Genomic DNA, 21,624 nt, shown 5'->3' with positions numbered 1-21,624 from the left:
TCAGGCATTTAACCAAAACACAAATTCACGATTCCCGTTGAATTTAGATGAGGGAAGTGGACATTTAGCAGTGTAACCTCCAGGATTTAGGACTTATTCCTGTCTCAATCTACAGACCGGGAAACAAATAATTTAGCTGAAAAATTTCCTTTCAAATATCATCAAAAGAAGGCCGAAACGGGTGGGGAACACCAAAATTGGCACTTGTAGTTTCCCCAGCGCATTCAAAGTGATGAATATTTGATTTCCTGAAGAAAATCATTCAATTAAAAACTTGCGGTGATGTAAAATATGGTGCATTGGTGCCTGCAGCAACATGGGGGGGGGGGGGTCCTCACCGGTCCCTGCTGCAAATATTCTGCTTCTTTCACTGCCTGGAACATCAATGCAATAAACACTTGGATATTCTGAAACTATCATTCATTCATTTTTGCACAGAGCAACAACAACAACAAAAAAGGTAGCGCGTAAGTATGTGTGTAGAACCCTTTCATCATCGTTTATCACCAGCCTGTAATGCGGTGAGAAGAGCTGAAGGGGGCGAAACAGCAGTGTGTGTGTGTGTGTGTGCGTGCGTGTGCGTGCGTGCGTGTGTTTTGGCGGTCACATTCTAGTCCAGACCGACAGACAAGAGGAGACGTCCTGCCTGCATCTTCCACCGCATCCCGGAGCCCGTACCTGCTCACGCTGCATCATGAGTGTGTGCGGAGCGTTTTAAAGGCCCGGGGGGCTCCTCCGATGCAACGTGCTCCCTCGGTGCCCCGGTAAATAACGGCCTGCTTTCAAGTCAATTTATCAACGACCATAATGATGAGGTAAGAGCTTCCGGTCGCCATTTTTCCGGTATTTTAACATTTTGGGGATGGAATATAAGGAATGATTGTGCGTGAATCGCTGCTTGGACTGATTCCGGTCGCGATATGTTTCTAGTGGCATCGCTTGGACTGCTGTTTCGAGTTTAAATAGATCATCGAATGGGAATATGAGGTTTGTCAACGTAGGAGCGTTGAGCTGCTGCCTTTGTTTGTTCTTGCCGTTGGCTGGTAGCTGCCCTGCTACTAGCTGTCAACACTGCCTCGGTAGGCTATAGCTAGGAAGCTAGCACTAGCGAGGCGTGGAAATGCTGTTGTTCTCGCGAAAGGATGCTTGTCGCTAGGTTATCGAGCGCCGCAACTGTCCCTTAACAACCGTGTAAGTTAGCTAACTTTGCTAGCAGCTAGCTAGCCAGTTACGTACAGTACCGTAACTGTATTTGGCTAGCATAAGCCGTACGGCAGTGGAAGTAGCATGCTTTTCTCGGGATTAATCGCTCACAATTGTCAGAACACAAGGTCACAATGGCACTTTATCATATGTTGCGATATTATTTGGTGGCCACAACACGAAGGGAAGCGGCGTTGATGCTCACAAGGACCCGTGGTCAAGCGAATAGCAGTTCAACGTAGAATCACGGTCCATACGCAAGAATACATCAATTACGCAACTCAAGAAAATCCTGTCATGTTGAATTTCAAGAGCTAAAAGTTGCACCACGATATCATGAACAAGTAATGCGAATCTTTGTGATTTGAGTCTTGCGTGAGGCCAAATTGAACATTGATTAAAAAAAAAAAATTTCAATGAATTTTGTCCTGCATTCGAACCCAAAGTTCCTGGCGTTGCGAACTATGTTTTAACAATGTCGATTTCGTATCTATATAACAAGAAATCCCATGATATACGGAGTTTGTACATATGTGGAAACCCCCCCCCCCCACAAACTTCTTGAATTTGAAGAAATATTTTTTTCTATATTCCCAACACATTTTGAAAAGCCCGTGGAACATATATTTATTAGTTACTAATAATTAAAGAAGAGCAGAGAAGAAAACATTACTACTTTTTTTTTTTTAAATAAAGAGTAAAATTTGTGAATGCCAAGCTGATATTTTCATGCCTCCCCAATTTTGTGGTCCTTAAAATTCAAGAGAGATATATAAATGGTTTACATTGTGGTCTGAAGGTATTACGTCAGTCTGTCTGCAATTCTAAAAAAACAAAACGGTGTGGCTTGATTTGTGAAGTGGACAGTTATTTTATTCATGACCTTTGCATGCTACACTTGATTAGGCCCTGCTTTGCTACAGTGAATAAGAATGTGCGGTAACCTTTTCATGTGAATTTAAAGGAAAGAACTTGACAAGACCCCAAGCTTTGTGCGCTCACTGTTCTATGTTGTGCTTTTTATGTGCAGTTTAATGGTTTTTCACTTGACGGCGTCTAGGAAGATCTTGTTAGAGGTGCAGCGTGTTCGGATGTGTACTTGTGTGGGATGCTAACTGCTTAACTTAAAGTCCTGCACCTTTCTCTCAACAGGCGTGACTGTAACAGGGACAGAGATGAGCGATCAAGGGACAGGGGCCGTGACCAGCATCGAGACTACGACAGGATGAAGTGGGGCGGTGGTCGAGGGGGCTCCTACCCGAGCCAGACCCCTACACAGCAGCAGATCAACCCTTTCACCAGCCTGCCCCACACGCCGCGCTACTATGAGATACTCAAGAAGAGGCTGCAGCTGCCTGTGTGGGAGTACAGAGAGCGTTTCACCGACATCCTGATGTGTAACCAGTCCTTTGTGCTTGTTGGAGAGACCGGCTCTGGAAAGACCACACAGGTACAGAGGTAGATTTTTAGACGTCGCTGCCGTATCTGCTCTTAGGCCGCGCTACCATTCTCAGTTTCCAGTTTATCAATATGAAAAATTCATCTTTTTTACTCAGACTTGTCCAAAATGTGTCAAATTAGATGAGTACCGGTACACTCCTTTAAAAAAACGGTGCCACTGTCGGTATTCGTGGCGTGTCAACATTAAACCAGCCTCCATGTTTGGTGACAACGCAGCTGTTAAATAAAGGGTTTTAGCAGCTCCGATCCGTCACGTAAGCAGATAAGTGAACATGAAGTGTAACTGAGCTTGGCCGTGTTTCGCGGCTATTTCATACCGTCAGGAGCAGTGAGGATGTTGACTGTCTCCTTTTTTTCTTTTTTCAGCTCACATCAGCCTGATTTCCTTAATATTGCTGCCTTGTTTTAAGTTTCTATGAGGGAAACTTTGCTGTGTCTCATCTCATTGATGCCCCACCTGAAAACTCTTCATCACAGTTGGTGCTCCGTGTCACGGCTTTACTTTCTGCACTGAACTATGAAGCGTAGTTTCGATTAGAGTACTGATATTTTGGAGCCTCACAAATGTTATTCAGCAGGTTCAATAAAAAAACAAAACAAAACAACAACTTTGGTCCAACATCTCCTATAGATGTCCAGGTATTTTCTGTAGGTGCATGCCTGTCATGGGAGAATCAGCAGCCGAGCTAACGTCAACACTGCAGCCACAGTCACGAGTAGTACTAAATAAGATTCCCCAAAGCTTCCAACACTCTCTGTAAGAGATTATTTGACCTGGGATAATCACAACACGATGCTTTTGTTGATTTTGGAAGGTGACGTAGCTATTGACTCAAGCTTAGGGAGCCCTGGGTGGTAGCATAAGCCAACAAAGGTAGTCTTAGCTAATGAGCGCTGGTTATTTAAATGAGCAGTGCCACATTTATTCTTTACTTCATTACATGACTTGTGGATTCAACGGTGTCCTTGTTTGGAAAACGGCTAAACTGTGACTGAAAAGTACCACAGATGTTTACCTTAACCCAGCGAATATTGGCGGGAAGTAGTATGAAGTATGAGTAGTAAATCACGATCCCTTCCTTTTTTTCTTAAGTCCTGCGGTATCCCCTGAAACATTCAACCTGCTACAAAAAGGAAGTCCACTGACAATGAAGTTGGCCTTTTCTCTCAAGATGGTTTGTGTTTTCAACAGATTTGGTTCTTTATTCAGCCTCATAAGCCGTATCCTCAATGACTGGCAGTAACTTTTGCGTTTGGTGCTAGCGTAACCAGTGGCCAGGCTCGTGCGGCTAACATTAACGCTAGCTCCGTGAGACATAGTACTAGATGCAGCACAGGAGATGATTTTAACTGTCAGGACTCGGTCTTCAGCTGATATAAGGCACCCACTGCTGCTCCCACGGTGTGGAACGAGGCTGTTTGAAACACGTATCCATGTGTGAGCAAGCTAGGGAACGTATTGGTTGCTAAAGGACCTTATCTTTTGCTACCCAGGAGAAAGTGGACTTACAATCCAGCTCTTTCAATAACTTTAAACATATTTAATAAACATACTGAATGAAATCCAGAGGAAAATATGCAAGGAAAGTGCACGTTCCTTGAGGACCCACCCTCTGCCTCCGATTGTCTCGTATGTTGTGCCAAGTTTAGGTATGTGGAGCGAGATCTGTCAGAGGAGGGTCCTCACAAGATTTGAGTGGGATGTGATGAACCTCCCGCTGTCACTGTGTGCATGAGTAACTCAGTTTGGGAATCGTGGCTCTACGGCATAAGAAAGAAACGGAATCCCTCGCTGTAGAGTTCGGGGTGTCAAACTTGTAAATTTCTCTTGGTAACACTCAGATACTCTCTTGCTGACGCGACGATGGCGGGTTTTCAGGGCGCTGATTTAACGTGCGTTCATCACTGTCGTCTTTATGCACTGCAACCTTTCAATAATATTCCTCTTTGTGCAGTTGACCACTGAGTCTGATCAAGTCCTGCGCTGACATTCTCAATCACCTGGTCTTCTTCTTCTTCTTCCCTTACATATCACGGTCAAGCATGAGCGTCACGGCCATCGCTCCCATTTACTGATGTCTTTCCGACTGATCTGCCAATGCAAATGTCTCTGTTCTTATTGAAACAGTTGCCACTTACACCTTTTCCTGTTCTTCATGCAAATCGAGACCAAGCAGGCTTGCTCAGTTCAGCTCAGCTCATACCAGCTGGATGTAAATTCATTTTTTGATGCGGCATATCTATGCGGAAGCATCTCCATTCATTATTTAAGGTTTTCGCTTTAATTTGACACTCCCCTTTGACCATAGAAAACCGGGCATAATGAACTCACGATGCATATTTTCCTCTGGATTTCATTCAGTATGTTTATTAAATATGTTTAAAGTTATCGAAAGAGCTGGATTGTTGAAGATGTGTGAGAGAGGGTGGGAGTAAATCACTGGTCCTCTTAGTGAGGGGAATATAAATGATTTTTTAGCACAGCTTGTTAAAGTAAAAGGAGTTACGCTGTGCTATGGGCCATGATAATGCTATAAAATCATCCATTCAAAAGAATTAGCCTTATACTACGAAGACATACAAAGAAAATGTTCATCGAGGTAGAGTGCGATCCTTCGTGGACTGAATTCATTTGTAGAAATACGGATGTTGGTTGTTCAGTTGCACCACGAGTGTTCATACAGTCGTGAAAAACCTGGATAATGGAAATGTTTTTATCAATATCGCGAGGGTTTACGGGACTCTTTATATTTGTCCTGATTTACTCAAAAAACATGTACGTGTTGTATCAAAACACGTGTCTTGACATTCCCCTTTTTAAAAAAAACGGATTTACATTCATAAGGTGAACTTTTGATTTTCAAGAGTATTCAAAGCCTGACAATAGAATATCCTAAATTAAAGATGAAAAATGTGGGTGAAGTTCAATAGGTACCAGCAACCCATTATACATAGAAATACCCCCCCCCCCCCACACGCACACCTCTTTTCAGCCTTGCTTATCTGATTAAGTGACACTTCCAGAAAAAAATTAATAATGGTAATATATGAATATTCTCGGACTGGCAGCCGTCTGAACCTCAAGTTGAGCGGAACAAGAGGAAGCAAGACGATCTTTGTTTCTCTTGGCACGCCGCATCTGTATCACCGGTACACTGGTGTTCCCTTTCCTTCACACGGAGGAATCTCTTGAAGTGCTGTAACTTTGGTACGAACTCTCTCTCGTCTGTCAGATCCCTCAGTGGTGCGTGGAAATGATGCGGTCAACGGCGGGACCAAAGAGGGCAGTGGCCTGCACCCAGCCCAGGAGGGTGGCGGCCATGAGCGTTGCCCAGAGGGTGGCTGATGAGATGGATGTCATGTTGGGCCAGGAGGTGGGCTACTCCATTCGCTTTGAGGACTGCAGCTCTGCCAAGACTGTGCTCAAGTAAGATGGGAGCTAAAAAAAAAAACATTGTCACACTTTTGAAATAACCCGCAGCGGGTAAGGTGGTAACACACGTGGACTGTTGTTTTTCCATGTATGATAATTTTGAGCTTTAGATCATGTTATGTTATGACTGTCATAATCAGTCAACCCGTATCACATCGTATTGCCTCCATTTAACCATGATTAGTTCATGCATATACAGTATACAATGAGTATCTCTCAAAAATTATACTTTTTTTTGTAAACTCTCTTTGTGAGCTTTATTGCTGTCCTTATTTGCAGTTACCCATAAAGTGAACATGAACGCCATGAATAAATGATTAAGTGTTAACTCAGAGTTAAGGTGTTCCTAACGGTGAAAGTCAGAGCCTGTGGCACGGTTCGTTTTGGCTCGTAAACGCAACAGTCGTTCAGATTGAGCCCCTCCTCCTTGACTCAGTTTAGCCGTAAGGGCACACCCCATCCCTGACAACATGATCGCTCGCACCCAGCCCTAAAATCACAGGCGAACCACGGGCGAGCACGGACGAAAGCCCGGATAGAACAATCGAAGCGCCGACTAGGACGAGCTAAATACCAGAAATGACTAGCTAAATGGCCGCGAGCACAAACGAACAGGACGTAAGGAAACGCTGGCTAGCACAAGCAAACCGCCGCTGTTTCACTTCCCCGTCCAGCAGAAAGCAGGCCACCTCTGCATCACTCCTCGTCCTTCGTTTTGGAATAACCTTTATCTGCTTGCTGTTTCACCTCAGCAAGGTTGGCTTTTCTTTTCTGTGCAGCAACGTGCATATTTGCCGTCCCCCCCAGGAATTAATTAGGGCCTGAGCCTGAAGGTACTTCAGGCGAAGACCCTATTATGTTTTTTCCACTAGTTTCTGTGTTTTATTCATGGCTAACCTCACTTGTCATCTGTGGGCGGGGGGGTAACACACCCCCTCTATGCTCCGATATGTCCCAACGAAATGAAAATATTCAAAGGGCGTCAGCCTTGCAGACATGGTCACCACACCACACACGTCTTGAGGCCTAGAAGTGATGATTAAGCTGGATTCATTTGTTTTTGTTTTTGTTTTTTTTTTTTGTTTAATTTTTTTAGGAAAATGCTAACCCAAACCCCATGAACCCTTATGTTATTGTGTTTCAGTTTCTGTTCAACACAATTCTAGTTGCCCCGGTTTCTATCCTGCATCCTCTCTGTGCACCCAGGTACATGACAGATGGAATGTTGCTGCGGGAGGCCATGAACGATCCCCTGCTGGAGCGCTACGGTGTCATCATCCTGGACGAAGCCCACGAACGCACATTAGCCACAGACATCCTCATGGGCGTCCTCAAGGAGGTGGTCCGTCAGAGACCTGATCTAAAGGTAATTATCACATTCCTCGCTTCCTAAATCTGTTTTTATCGGTATCCGCATTCAAGGTCTGTGAGGTTCTTCCCCGTGGATTCTGTGAAAATACTCCCGATAGTTAAGACTGATACGTTTCGACTAAGTTATTGCCTACAGAACATTTTTAAAGGCCCGAATACCACTCCCCCTGAGGATGAATTCAGTTACCCCCGTCTGACAGCTGCGTATCTATCGAAGAAAGAGAGATGTTGCTGTTGGGTGCACAAACATATCCATTCTGTGCTGCTGCAGCGGTGAACATTGCTCCCTTAGTCAGGGCCATTTTCAGCCAGCCAACCAGGGGCAACGCAGCGACATGCCGGTGTGGATTGGCGCATAGAGGCTGGCAGAACTTTAATAGGCAGGCGGTGCCAAACGTAATTCCCATAAAGCAGATGGATAATGACTAGTTGTTTGTCAGTATGGAATCAAAGGTTAGATTGTTGTTCGTGGACTGTTAAATGAGGTCTAGGTTATTGGGAATGATCACCCACCCACAGCCTTCTATCTCCTTCATCCCCATTGCCTACCAAATTTGAAAGTTTAATTTGCTTTGATTAAGAGCAATTATGATGTCTCACAGAGCGTAAAGCGAAATGCCGAGATGCTGGCCCCTGAAAATGTTTGAGATTGAAAATGGGAGACGTGTTTCCCATCAGAATCCTAATGCGCTCTGTTTAATGGCTCTGGAGAGAACATTGTGTACCCAACATCAGGAACAAGGACTCTCAGAGCTCTGTGTAGGTCAGTGACTTGGAGTCTAGCACTAAGTTCTTCAATGCAGAAACCAGCTTGGGTTTGTGCCCCGACCCTCATCCCAAATGCTGATTAAAAAGCCTCACCCATCCCGTATCGCCCGTTGCACTCTCCATGCATTTGGTCGTCAGGTATCCGTTGCATCCTCCTCGACTCTCTCTCTCTTTTCATCAACTTCTTCACTTAATCCCGAGTTGACGTCAAGTCACCTGCAGCCTTAACATTTTATACTTGTCTTTCACCTTTGGTCTGAATACATCGTCACTTAAACTATGTCACCCTGTTCGTCCAGGTCATCGTCATGAGCGCCACACTTGACGCTGGGAAGTTCCAGGTGTACTTTGACAGCTGCCCTCTGTTAACCATCCCGGGACGCACACACCCCGTGGAGATTTTCTACACACCTGAACCAGAACGAGACTACCTGGAGGCAGCCATCCGCACCGTGATCCAAATCCACATGTGTGAGGGGGATGAAGGGGATATTTTGCTCTTCCTGACCGGACAAGAGGTACGGCTACGTAGGGTTAGGGTTACGTTTTTTTTGTGGGAGGGTTGACTCTGCCACACTGTTTCAACCTGTGGCGACTGAGAGGGAGAAATAGGTTTTATATGCACTGGCATTATTTCTTAGTTGTTTTGTCTTTTGAACCGGTTTCATCAGGTGCAAGAAGCCCAGTGTCGAACTATGAGTATTATTATTGCCTGGCTAATTTGTCTTCAGTGGTTTCAATAACACCACAGTCTAATATTTGTGTAGCACCTTTCTTAACAAAATTGCAGCTTCGAGTGCTCTACGGTAAAACAAAGAGAACATAAAAAACTTGTTCATAGAGGCTTATAATCATATTAAAAGAGAATAAAACCAGAACGCAGATCAAACGATGTAAATTAATACACAGCAACAGTTTGAAAAATTTAACAATACGATGAACGACAGAGCAACAACACATTATTTATTCGGCACCGGGGGTCTCGAGAGCTGCGCAAACACAAGCATTGATCAAAAAAAGTAATCCTAAACCACAATCGAATCCTGAACAATACCGTTTACGGTGGCTTGTGAAAGAATGACAATTCGAAATCAACATTTGACTGAAAATGCAAACGCCTGGTTGAAGATCCTTTTATTTATTTTTTGTAAACACGCAGACAAAACCTGTCATGCCAATATTGAAAATATCACAGTGGGGAGGATTTCCGTCAATACAAAAAAAATGATGTGACACAGCACCCCCTGATTACTTTTGGGGGGGAAATTCTTTGATTGATTCATTGCAGAATCGTTTCAGCCATGTATAATGTCAATCATAAAATTATCCAGAGGAGGAACTTTACATCTTGGCAGTTTCCAACCCCGGGACAACACTTGTGTGTATTCGGGAAGCACCAGGGTTTGCACAGTGACTGACCCAGATTCCGCTCTTCCAGTGAATCTCTGAAATTAAGTCATCTATATATACTTTTTCTCCTTCCTGCACATCTTATCCATTGATGTGTAATAAAAGGCAGGGTTCATGCCAAAAATGATGAACTTGGTTAACCCTTCCTTGGATAGCAGCGGTCTGTTGGCGCAAACTGTCCCTGTACTGGGACCATTTTTGATTCCCTGTTGAACAAAGTTGTTCGGGGGATTCCTCATCCCCGGTGGGCTAAAGGAACCTTATCTCAGCCTTTATGGCTCCACACTGACCTTTTATCTTCATCAGAGAATCAAAGTTGTGTTTTCGTGGCCTCCACAGTCCCACACATCGTACACAGTTGTTTATCAGAAGTAATTATTTGTCACTCAACCCTGGCTCGGCTGTTGCAGTACACCTACGTCAGTTTTCATTTGCCAAAGCTGGATCAATATGTGGCTTGTTGCACGCATGGAGGGAGTGAAGTGGTGGAGGGCGCTGTGTTTGAAGTAGTCTCCTTGAAGGGCCGGCAATTGATTTTAGATACAGTGAGATCCTGGCTGCTCAGACGCCAGCGATAGCTGCTTCGTTTTTTTGTTTTTTTTTAAGGGCGACGTGTGTAAACATTTTATTTTTTGCAGTTAGACGTAATTTGTTGGTTTATATTCAGCCTTTCTGCAACCCTGTCAAGCAAAGGCATTACTGGGAGCGCTCCCTCTGTGAGTTCATTATCACCCCCCCTCCTAATTGGGTTAAAGAAGTTAATGTGCGGTAGGTCTGGCAAGAGACGGGTGTTCAAAGGGCGCTGCAGCACGCCCTTGGAGCTCTTCTTAACCTCCTCAGTCTCCCAGCAACTTTGATGTAGACTAATGATTAGCAAGCAGATCCATGACTCTTTTTATCTGACTGTTAAATTTATAGCAGGGGAAAGCAAAAAAACCCCCCCAAAAAACGCTCAGTCTATCTCCCTCCGACTCAAGATATTTAGCATCCACAAACAAATAGAAGTGAAGCACCTACTCCAAACAAGAACCTAACCCAGCTGTTGAGCAAAGATAATATTTAAGCTTCCCCCTCAGCAGCTAACATCAAAAACACAGGGATTGGTGGCGGTGGTTGTTTGCTAGTCAAGGGGAGTGCCTAAACGTGTCGCTTATTAGCTTGGCTCTGGATTGTTGCTTCTGGGGTCGTGGGGAGAGCTGGTGGAAAACACTGGCCAACTGCCCCCATGTATACATACACACACAAACACACACACATGCTCTGTCTTCATATTCCTATGGGACAAACAGCCAGCTTGCTTCCAGCGCTTTGGCAGCGTAGAGGTCCATTTTTTTTCTCCTCGCCATCCATGGCAGCTGCTGCATCCAGAGGCTTGATAGGCTATTAATACCGGGGCTAATTTTACCAATCCATTCAGATTTACCGTTTTCCACTTGTCACCGTGTTGATTAAGAGGCACATGGCCATCAGCAGACTTAGACTTAATGGGATGAACAAGGGGACAAACAGGGCTAATAGCACACTTGCAGTCCAGAAGGAAAACAGGAAACATCACTGTGGTACTTTTTCATGTCAAGGCAAGTGTTGCTGGCTGAAAATTCAGTCCCGCTTTAGCTAATTTAGAAGCCATTTCTAAAAAGTCAGATGTTTTAGAGGCAGTTTTGCTGGCCGAGTGTATAATGAAGTATGAATGTAACGTTATCTGTCCAATGTGTTCATGAGCACCCAGAGAAGCGGCTGCATTGCTCCCATGGGCCTGCAGGGGGTGCAACAGTACAGGGTGTGATGTGACGTGAAGTTACTGCTGCCTTACACAGACAAAATGATTGTTGTTAGGAAAACAAAGAAAATGGTTCTCAGCAGCATCAGGAGTTGTTTAGAGATTAAAAAAAAAAAGAAAAAAAGCTGTCCAAGGCGATAGCAGCAACAGTGTCTTAAGAGTGTGTGTGAGGAAACATCTCCTGTGTCATTTGGTTAGGCCTGTGGGATACTGGATGCATATTTTGTACGTTTCTCTGTTCGTCCTAGCTGTGTGCTCGCTATCATGCTTCCTTATTCCTGCCACTACACGGGTCGTCTGTCTGTCTGCCAGCCCACCGGCTCCAGAATGTTCAGCTTCACTAAACTGATCTGCCATGATTTGCCGCTGGTTATGCATCAGTGCTGCAGTCTCATCTCACATTCCTCCCTACAATGCTACGTGCTGGAATAATGAACCGCGCGTGTGCGTGTGTTAGTGCGCGCTTGTCTGTGTGCATGTGTGCACTTGTCTGTCTGTGTGTGTGTGTGTGTGCCCGCGCGCGCCTTGCGGAGGGCGCGTCCACGCTTTTCCATGATTGCTGCATTTGACAACAGAGCCACAGGGAGCTCAGCAAAGCATACTGCAGTCCAGGTTTAATTTCCTCCGTCAGATGGAGTGATAGTTACAACAAATGTACTGTTGCAGGGAACCACAGTTTCCCTCGCCGCCTCCGCTTGCTTCTCCTTCCCGTCATCCAGATGCACTGCCATTGTTTATCCTGGTGCTGTTCAGGTAGATTTTGCTGTTTGAATGCACAAGCGACACCTGGATTAACTGTGGTGCCTCTATCTTTCAGGAAATTGATGAAGCCTGCAAGCGAATCAAGAGGGAGGTCGACGACCTGGGGCCTGAAGTCGGCGATATCAAAATCATCCCACTGTACTCGACGCTGCCCCCACAGCAGCAGCAGAGGATCTTTGAGCCACCCCCACTGAATAAACCAAACGGCGCAATTGGAAGGAAGGTATTGCTGCAATTTAGAGATACATTTGGGGGGGGGGGGCACTATTCAGAAACGGTGAATAAAGTTGGTAAAAGCAGAGACGATGAGATGTTTCTTCCCGTCTTTGCAGCTTTAGCGCAGAAGTGACTCACACAACATATGCCCGCTTTTGTCAGCATGCGATTCTCTGCTCTAAATTATAACTGGGGTATTACTCATGCCCTCTGAGCCTGAGGAAAGTACTGCATTCTCAGTCATTTTTATCTTCCCACTATATTTGCACTGGCCCTGCTGCTACCGCTGCTAAGAGAGGAGGCCTCTGCAGTCTGAGAGCATGCGGCACATGATTTTGACTGACCAAGAACAAACCTTACACATCACACCATCTTGTTTCATCTCGCAGGAGTGTATTGTCCCCCTGTTGACACAGATACACGCATTGATACAGGCACTCTCCAATTCTCTCCTTTTGTGTGACAATTTCCATTCAGACGGGCTCATCAGCAGAGTAGCATCACCACCTGTGCTGCCACGCTGTTGGCCAGCGATCTGACAGAACATCATCATATCATCACTGCCAGCGAATGAGCAAACATTCACCCTCAGCGTCTGATCGGGGATGGTGCTGATGAATGACTCATTGCTACAACCCCTCTAATTGAGGCCGATCAGGCTGACATATTAGCAGTAAAAATATTTATAGGCTGTCAGTGAAACACATTCCGATGCTTTGCAAAACCCCCAAAACAAAACATTGAATTCAAGTAGAATTCTTCATTTTATCTGCTCATTATAATCTGTCTCATTGGTGTGCGTGCAGGTGGATTTGCTTTATTACCTAGATCTTCTCCAAAAGTTTAAATATCACGTTGACATGATGAAGCATGGCCTCAGCTGCACAGGGGGCAGCTCATTCAGCAACTTCTCTCCGATTCCCATGATGGTCAAGGGAATATAGCCATGACCCAGCAACCCTCCCGGGGGCTCCACCAGTGCCCCCGTTCGACCTCAAGATCAGCTTGTCCAATCGGTCGAGGTGGTAGGCTCATAGATGCTTGAGGTAAAATTGTGCCTCTCCTGCGTGACTGCCTGAGTGGCTCATCAAGTGAAAAATGCGGAGATGTCATCCAAGCCAGCCCGAGAGGAAGTAGTGAAAAAGAATTAAGGCCCACCATATCTGCTCCTGCGCATGCTAACGACTGCATTAGGCATCCCTCAATTAACATAAAGCACTAGCTCGTCATTTATTTGTCATATGTCCAGGAAAGCCACTGATCTTCCCTTTTTTGAACAGTTTAATCTTTTCAGAGCCAAGGCAGCAATTGACTAATTACAAACAAAGACCATAATCTCACTTTGCTTTCCAGGGCTTCGAAGATTGTCTGAACAAATGTGCCGTGATAAGTCCACGGTTTGCTTTTTATCTTTGTCACGTTGAGAATATTCCCCCAAATGTCACTCACGATTCTGCCACATATCCATTTCAATGAGCTCCGAATGCTGATGCGTCAACACTGTCGGAGGCACGTTCTCCCTGCCCCAGTCGGGGCGGGGGCTTATTTGTCAACAACGCTCAGTTCCCCTCAACAGGGAATGTGAGAGATGGCCCTGGCGTTAGTCCTAGCACTTGCTCCTCTGCAGGTAATAACCCAGAAATAACATGCAAAGACGATGCTTTAATGATATTACTGATGAAGGGGCCAGGATTATCCAGTGCAGCAACAGACTGGAAGGAGCCATCCTGTATTGGGTGTAATGGGCCTAGCCTAGCTAATCCTTCAGAATCAATGCAGTCAATGAGGCCATCCATATGATCATGAAATGTGAGAGTGTGTCATGTGTGGCATCTGCTGGAGCACTGACTGTGTCCGGAGGAGAAAGGGAAGCTAATTTTCTTTTTTTAAAATCACAATATGAAGCATTCTTGCTTGTTGTTGCTTGCTGGGATGAAGATTATTCGTTCACACTCATGAGACGCAGTGGTCGTCTTTTCTTTTCTTTTCTTTTTTTTTGACTGCCGGTCGTCTCCTATGGTCCTCCTTACGTTTTCACTTTTACGTCGTGATGAGAGGGGCATCAGTTCATGGAACAGTCTAAAACCACCACATCGGCTTTGTTGAACTGTCAGACGACAGCCTTCTGTCTCTTGTGCTTCTCATTGACTGTTTACCTGGAAAAGAAATGAGGCAGCTTAAACAGAAAACACCAGTTGCAAATGGGCAGAATGGCTCATGGTTTGGGCAGACTGCAGGCCTTAACACCCCCCCCCACACACACACACACGACAGCATCATTTCCACAAGAAGTACAAGAATCCCTCATGCTTGAATACAAACGATGGCGTGTCTTTTGATCGGTGAATTTCACACAGTCGAAGGCTGAATGAGGAAAAAGACCCATGAATATCTAAACCGGCATTCTCAGGTGGGAGGGGACTCTTCGCTTAAAAGGGGGGATTTAAAAAGTCTCTGTTTGATGACAGAGCAGCTGCAAGGCTGGCGTGTCAAACGTGCAAATTTGGTTCTGCGCACCTGCATCAGCAGCAGCGACGCCCCAGAAGAGTTGCGCTTCGTGAGGACTACCGAGAAAGCACACAATGACCAACGAGTGACTGCTCGGGCCAGCCTCCAGCTTGTTCCCGTCTTGGCGGATGTTCACCAAGTGAAGAAGTAAAAGAAATGTCCCACGAAATGCCAGCTCACATATTAAGTAACGATACCGGAGTGGCAGATTGCAGCGGGGGCGGGCTATGACTACTGCCGCGATGACCGCTTGGTTTTTCCACGGTTATACAAGGAGAACTCACCCTAGCGGCCGTCAGGGTTCCCTCGAGAACAGCTGCAGATCTGTCTTCCTCCCCTACCCCATCAGTCCTTCCTCCCGTTGTTTGTGTACGTGCTGACAGTGAGAAAGCCATAGGATGATAAGACTCATTTCATTGTTTGTTTTTTTCTCTCTCCTCTAATTCAACTGTCATTTCTCCAAGACAGCACTGCTGTGGGGGATAATTGTAATAGAACTCCATATTTGTCTTTTCCTTGTTTCCCTGTGTCCGTCCACAGGAGCATCTCACCACACGGGCGCTTGATCATGATTGCCCTCACGCCAAAGCTAGCTCCCATCTCAACTGTATCGTTCGACTGATTCCGTCACCCTCGTACTAAAGCTCGCATTCTCCCCGTGTTCGCCATCATCCAAAATATTCCAAGTGAATTAGCTGAAAACCGGCATGCAGCAAGAGCCAATCGCACACGATGAGCCGTGCACAGTGGGCGTGTCAGCAGACAGCAGCGCTCCAAATTTCAAAAGACGTGAGCCGTGTTCATTTGAGAGAGAGAGAGAGAGAGACCACCTTGTCAAATATTTGTACCAGCCCAAATATAACCATATAAACCGCCATCTCAAATGTGGGTAAAACCTGAAGCTAAATATTGATGGAATTATCAGAAATGTACCCAGAATATAAAAGTTACTAAATATCCCGTATTTATATCCTAACCAATGTCCCAAAACCGCTTGTCAACGTCACCCTTAGTTCTCCACACTCATTCCTCTTGAAAACTGAAATGCACGTGCTTTTATTTTTGTTGTTGCCGTTTTTACAAACCAAACTGTCGGTATTTCCCACAATGAATCACCCCATCAGTGGCCAAAAATATCCTCCAGCTTTTGATTTGACAGGCTGTAGAGTTATCTGTCCTCATGTGGATTATTTCTCAGCCCCGCTGCTCTCATTTCCACAGGTCGTCGTGTCAACAAACATCGCCGAGACGTCCCTGACCATTGACGGCGTGGTGTTTGTAATTGATCCTGGATTTGCCAAGCAAAAGGTTAGTTTCTTGCCTTGTCTCCCCTCCCCTCCTACACACACACACACACACACATACACACTCCATCTTCGCCCACCAGTCTTTATCTGCTCTGATCATCTGCCTCTGTTGCCTGAGAATCCCCAGATAAACACAGCAGTGCACACCTGACAGCAGCAAAGATGGAAAAAGCCGGTTATTTATTCCTCTGGCATTTCACCAGCCTGGAGCCACATGGTGCTAACAGGGATAATATGTGTGCTGTGGTAGATTGTGTGTATGTGCAGGGGTAACTTCTATGCTTTGTTTGTATACGCTACCTACTCATTACCCCAACAACAAACCTGCATCAGCACAATTTGCGATTTGTCTCTCCCTATTAGGTGTATAACCCACGCATCCGAGTGGAGTCTCTTCTGGTGACGGCCATCAGCAAAGCGTCAGCCCAGCAAAGGGCGGGCCGCGCCGGACGGACACGCCCAGGGAAGTGTTTCCGCCTCTACACCGAAAAAGCTTACAGGACAGAGATGCAGGTAAGTTTGTCGGCAAATTTCACTCCTCCTCAGCGCCTGTGAATTCCATCGGGGGGGGGGACCTTTCTGTTACGCAATATTTGCATGATTCTCACTTCTAGCTGAATTATAATTCAAAAGAGCTCGGTGCTAAAACACACTGCCTCTGCCTTTGCTTGTAACCCGCGCTAACGACACTGCCACCTTATGACAAATGATCCTGCGGAGGCCCAGTTCTCCACTAGAACAGACTAATTATTTCACATCATACTGAGTGACAAAGGGAATTTTTAAAACAAGTTAAATAGCCTCTCAGATGCCCTTAACTCCAGGTCTCTGTTCAAGATGACATGTGAGCAGCGCATGAGGAGATAATAAGCAGCCTGGCTAATTAATTCTGAATTGTTCTCGGATTTATCCGGCTCAGGACAACACGTATCCAGAGATCCTGAGGTCTAACCTTGGCTCAGTGGTGCTACAGCTGAAGAAGCTCGGTATCGATGACCTGGTGCACTTTGACTTCATGGACCCTCCAGGTTAGTGTGTTTTGTTGTTGTTGTTGTTGTTGTTGTTTTTTAAAATCCCCTCTTTCATCCTCCAAAGACACATTTCCCTCCAGTTTGTTTCGCCCCCAGCATGAATCTTCATTTGTCAAAACGATCATTTCTAATGTATTTGATGAGGCACAATACTGTGATCTTGATTTGGATCAGTGTCGTCTTAATCAATATAAACGCAGTTACAAACCGCTCTGAAATCTACAGACGTTTCGTTGAACCGCGGTTGTTTGATGTACAATATTAAATCTGGGTTGTGTCACATGGGAGCTTGTGAAAAACGACAAAGATAAAATGATCTTGGCAGATATCAAATACTGCATAGTGAATGTTTGGAGATTTGAGGATCAGCGCACTGGCAGACGGACTACAGCAGAAGTGTCGTGCAGTCTTGATGAGCGAGAGGGAGACGGTGATGTGCGGCGGCTGATCAGCCGTTTTGTATTTCTTGCACAAAATTGGCCCCCCCCCCCCAAAAAAGAGACACCTTGTCTCATTGAGGAGCAAAATTACAACATTCTCCAGGAGAGTATGTTACTACATCTTCCCGAGGAGACCACCCCTCCTTTTTGTCTCCTTAACCTCCCCCTCGCTCCCTCCTCTTCTCACCATAATATAGTTTTCATCTCACCTCTGAGATTAAACCCATCTCTCCCCATCCACTGTGGCAAACGCCATTTTGAGAATGAAATTGGTTACATCAATAGCAGCGCTATCACCTTGGCTATTGCCTTCCCTTTATATTCCTCCAGTGAAACGTGACTGACCTCCACCGCCACCCCCTCATTTCTCACAAAATGCAAGGGTAAGCCACAACATATCGGATTGGCCTTGTGTGTTGATTCTAACTGGGAACAGTGGGGTGAAGGGAAAGGGGAGGATTACCTTTTTATTTATTTGATCCACTTGCGGGCAGACGGTTCTTCCTAACCAGCTTCTGAGCACTCTGGAAGCTAGTTCAGCACAAAGAATGAAGCCGGGAAGACACTTTATAATATCCAGCTACAGCAGATTAATTTGTGACGCATCGAAGGCCCCAGACAGGTCACCGACGTGTCTCTGGAGGCAGGAAATCAGCATGATCGAACATTAACACTACCTCCAATGTGCGTCACAGTTGAAAACTTGTCTAGAGAGGCCACAGTGGGGATTGTGCTGAGTTAGCGTACGCTCATTTGTTTCCTCTGTGTTTAGATTTCACATTATTAAATGAAGGCGTTGTCACTTAACCCAGATGGTCAGAGCTCCGAAGGCCAACAACTTTTCCTATTTGATGTCGTCCATAATGTGAAATTCCTGAATATATTGTTTGCTGCTTGCAAGTGTGTGTGTGTGTGTGTGTGTGTGTGTGTGTGTGTGTGTGTGTGTGTCTGGGAGAGAGAGGGAGAGTCAATGAAATGGAAATTCTAAAAGAAATCAGTAGCGATTTTCACCAGGACTCGTGGCTGGGTGGGATTCATTTGCCTCGGGACATTTCCAAAGAGGTAGCTCTCCGAGCCAACGTGGTTTAATGTACCTTTAGCCTTTCGTCTCATTGATTGGGCCCTTGGTTAATATATCGGATTCTTATGTGTTGAGGCAGTCAATACTCGCTTTCTGATGAGCCGCGTTATGTATAGATTGAATTTCCACGCTGGTTCATCATGCTAGCAGTACTTGGGAAATCAGATTTTCACCTTTTGTTCAGCCGTTCAGCCCCATATGAGGCGTTTGTGTGGTGGCTGCCTCTTACATAGTTTAGAAAAAAAAAAAAAGTAGATTTGATGCCCTAGATCAATATTTGTTAACCATAAAAAAAATACCTCCCTGCTGTTTGAAATTGAATTTCTTTTTGTTAGCGCTTGAGAGAAATGAAAGAGCCAGAACCAGAGCCAGCGCTTGAAGCTAATTTTCAGTTAACATGCAACTGGTCATTAGGCTTCAGCTCTTGGGAGCCAAAGGTCAATAATTGCATCTGGAGGAAAAATCTTTTAACCAAACGGTGGAAGCCTTTTGTGTTGAAGCATTAAGTAGAAAGTTCCCTTGTAATTGCATTAGTTGCTTCGGATTGCCTGAGCAGCAGATGAAAAATGAGCTCTGCCATGATTACTTGTCCGCTGAGTTGCTGACTGTCTAGCGTAACTCTGGTCATCACACACCGAGAACCTTTTAATTTTGATTCACCTCATGTTCTCTGGCACACACACACACACACACACACACACACACACACACACACACACACACACACACACACACAGACCCTCCATTTACATGCGTCCTCTTGTAACTTAGATTTGTCCGCTATTAAAGAACCCAACACAGCAGATACTGAAACTCTATTGTTTCTGCAACTTTCTTCGTGCGGTTTCTCTCGGTCCAATGCTCTGACGCACCTCTAATTATCTGATCGGGTTGTAGATCCTCTGCAGGAGGGGGGGGGGATCCCAAAAAAACATGACAAACTAAATCGGATAACACCGCAAGAAGCAGGTGTGTGTCATTGCCAAGACCGCCGAACATAGAATTATATTTCCCTCCATTCATCAGCTTTTCATTTCATCACTCCTAATGTTCTGATTCATTCGCCTCGACGGTTCTCGTGCTCGTCAATATTTGAATGAGCAAGACTTTTTTCAAGGGCCTAATGTGCAATTAATTGGAAAAAGCCCACTCAAACACAAAAAGGGAACAAGTTTTAAATGCTGAGGTAAAAAAAACCCAAAATGAACATAAATCTTTATTTTAGTCAGTAATAGTACAAGCACATCTGTATTTGTAAGAGTACATCCAACGAGAGCAGTACCCCTGCCAGTTACCTGCAGCTGATCCTCTGCCTGGGTGAAAGAAGGACGTTTTTCCTGCATCGCGCTCAGGCCCAACACACGTTCAGACATTCAGGGTAATGACGAGTCGGAAGTGGTGTGATTACTCCTTTCAGCAGGCAATGCTTTCTGCAGTATTTTTGTTACGAAATGCAACGTGACAACACATCTCAGCTGAGGAAACACCTGGTCAAACACCAACCACATTTGACAGTCCGTACGCCAACTTCCTGTTTTGTTTTGTTTTGCTTTGCTTTCATTAGGCGACCACAGTCATCCCGAATAAGGCAGTAATAAGGGGAACATTATGCATATTATTCACAAAGAAAAGCATGAATTATCATGACTTTTTTTTTTCCAGACAGAGCTTAAACGTAACAGTTTTGCGTGACCTCTTGATGACACCAGATTTCATAAAACTACATCTTATTAGCTTTTTCAAATGATGAAGCTTCCTCGGCTTGGTAAGGGAGTTACGTTGTTGCTAAAAAAAAAAAAAAAAAAATAGATTGGAACACTTGTGGTTTGTCACGCCCAGGAAGGAGCGTGACAAACGTGAATGAGCAACTTGGATGAAACGGGACGATGTGTTTGGGATTCTGTAAGCTGATGTTTTGGGCGGTTTTGCTGTTGGTCCGAGTCTGTCTCCATTGGCTTCAAGATATATTGTTTTCTGAAATCTGGAGTCACCAAGAAGTCCAGGTCACGGTTCAAACGTGAATGCTGGCAAACACACGTCTGAAAGATGGAAAAAACAACCCCCCAAAAAACGGCAAACTTTGCTCCCTTTATCATCTGTCTCTGTTTGTTCCCCACGGGTTTGGTCATTCTGAATGTCCTGGCTCTCCCACTCTGTCCCCTCCAGCCCCAGAGACACTGATGCGCGCCCTGGAGTTGTTGAACTACCTGGCAGCGCTCAACGACAACGGTGACCTGACAGAGCTGGGCTCCATGATGGCGGAGTTCCCCTTGGACCCCCAGCTGGCCAAGATGGTCATCGCCAGCTGTGAATTCAACTGTTCCAACGAGGTCCTCTCCATCACTGCGATGTTGTCAGGTAATGCTCAGGGTTGTGAGGGCAGACTCTCAAACTCCTGATTCCCAGAAGTGAACTCTTGAACTTGTTTTTTTTTTTTTTTTTTTGAAACTGTCATCGTTCTGACCGAAGCCTTCAAACCTAACCACCATTAACAGAGCTCAGATCTAAAGAATAAGTCTAATACCTGCTGAACTTCCTAAAAGTCAGTTGCGTCAGCTGGTCTTTGTGAGGAAGATGGAACAAACTTCTTCATAGAAGGTAAAGGTGGAGCTGGAACAGCCCCAGCGTTCCACAGCAGTAATTACATTTTGGGCTTGCCAAAGCAGAATGCTGCTCATTGAGATGAATCTCGATGCCTCCAAAGCAAGTGCGAGGGTCTTTGAGAGCGAGGGCAGGGGGGGGCGGGGGTTGATTTAACTAGGTGTTTGGATGTGGCACGCAGTCAAAGCAGGTGTTCTCGGATGGCAGGTTTTTTTTTTTTTTTTTTGCTGAGTTCATTAGTGTTCGCAGCAA

General features: G+C 45.3%; 1 protein-coding gene across 3 annotated transcripts in view; it reads left to right on the top strand.

Moving 5' to 3' along the window:
- The first annotated feature begins 581 nt into the window (after positions 1–581).
- The window catches only part of dhx15 (DEAH (Asp-Glu-Ala-His) box helicase 15), a 30,735-nt gene continuing 9,692 nt past the window's right edge, over positions 582–21,624 (top strand). Inside the window, exons 1-10 of one of the 3 annotated variants that reach the window (XM_086198150.1) lie at positions 582–815; positions 2,356–2,653; positions 5,898–6,091; positions 7,304–7,463; positions 8,536–8,754; positions 12,244–12,411; positions 16,134–16,220; positions 16,583–16,732; positions 17,139–17,247; positions 20,938–21,129. In XM_086198150.1, the coding sequence (XP_086054276.1) occupies positions 808–815; positions 2,356–2,653; positions 5,898–6,091; positions 7,304–7,463; positions 8,536–8,754; positions 12,244–12,411; positions 16,134–16,220; positions 16,583–16,732; positions 17,139–17,247; positions 20,938–21,129 (1,585 nt within the window). In that variant the 5' untranslated portion in view covers positions 582–807. Of the gene's footprint in view, positions 816–837; positions 988–1,059; positions 1,080–2,355; positions 2,654–5,897; positions 6,092–7,303; positions 7,464–8,535; positions 8,755–12,243; positions 12,412–16,133; positions 16,221–16,582; positions 16,733–17,138; positions 17,248–20,937; positions 21,130–21,624 lie in introns of those variants that run through there. The other 2 variants (XM_086198151.1, XM_086198152.1) reach the window with 2 other exon arrangements.

The sequence above is a fragment of the Aulostomus chinensis genome, chromosome 24 (genome assembly GCF_037954235.1).
Source record: "Aulostomus chinensis isolate RoL2024-O1b breed Wild chromosome 24, RoL_Achi_v1.0, whole genome shotgun sequence".
NCBI lineage: Eukaryota > Metazoa > Chordata > Actinopteri > Syngnathiformes > Aulostomidae > Aulostomus > Aulostomus chinensis.
This window is presented reverse-complemented; position numbering and strand designations above follow the sequence as displayed.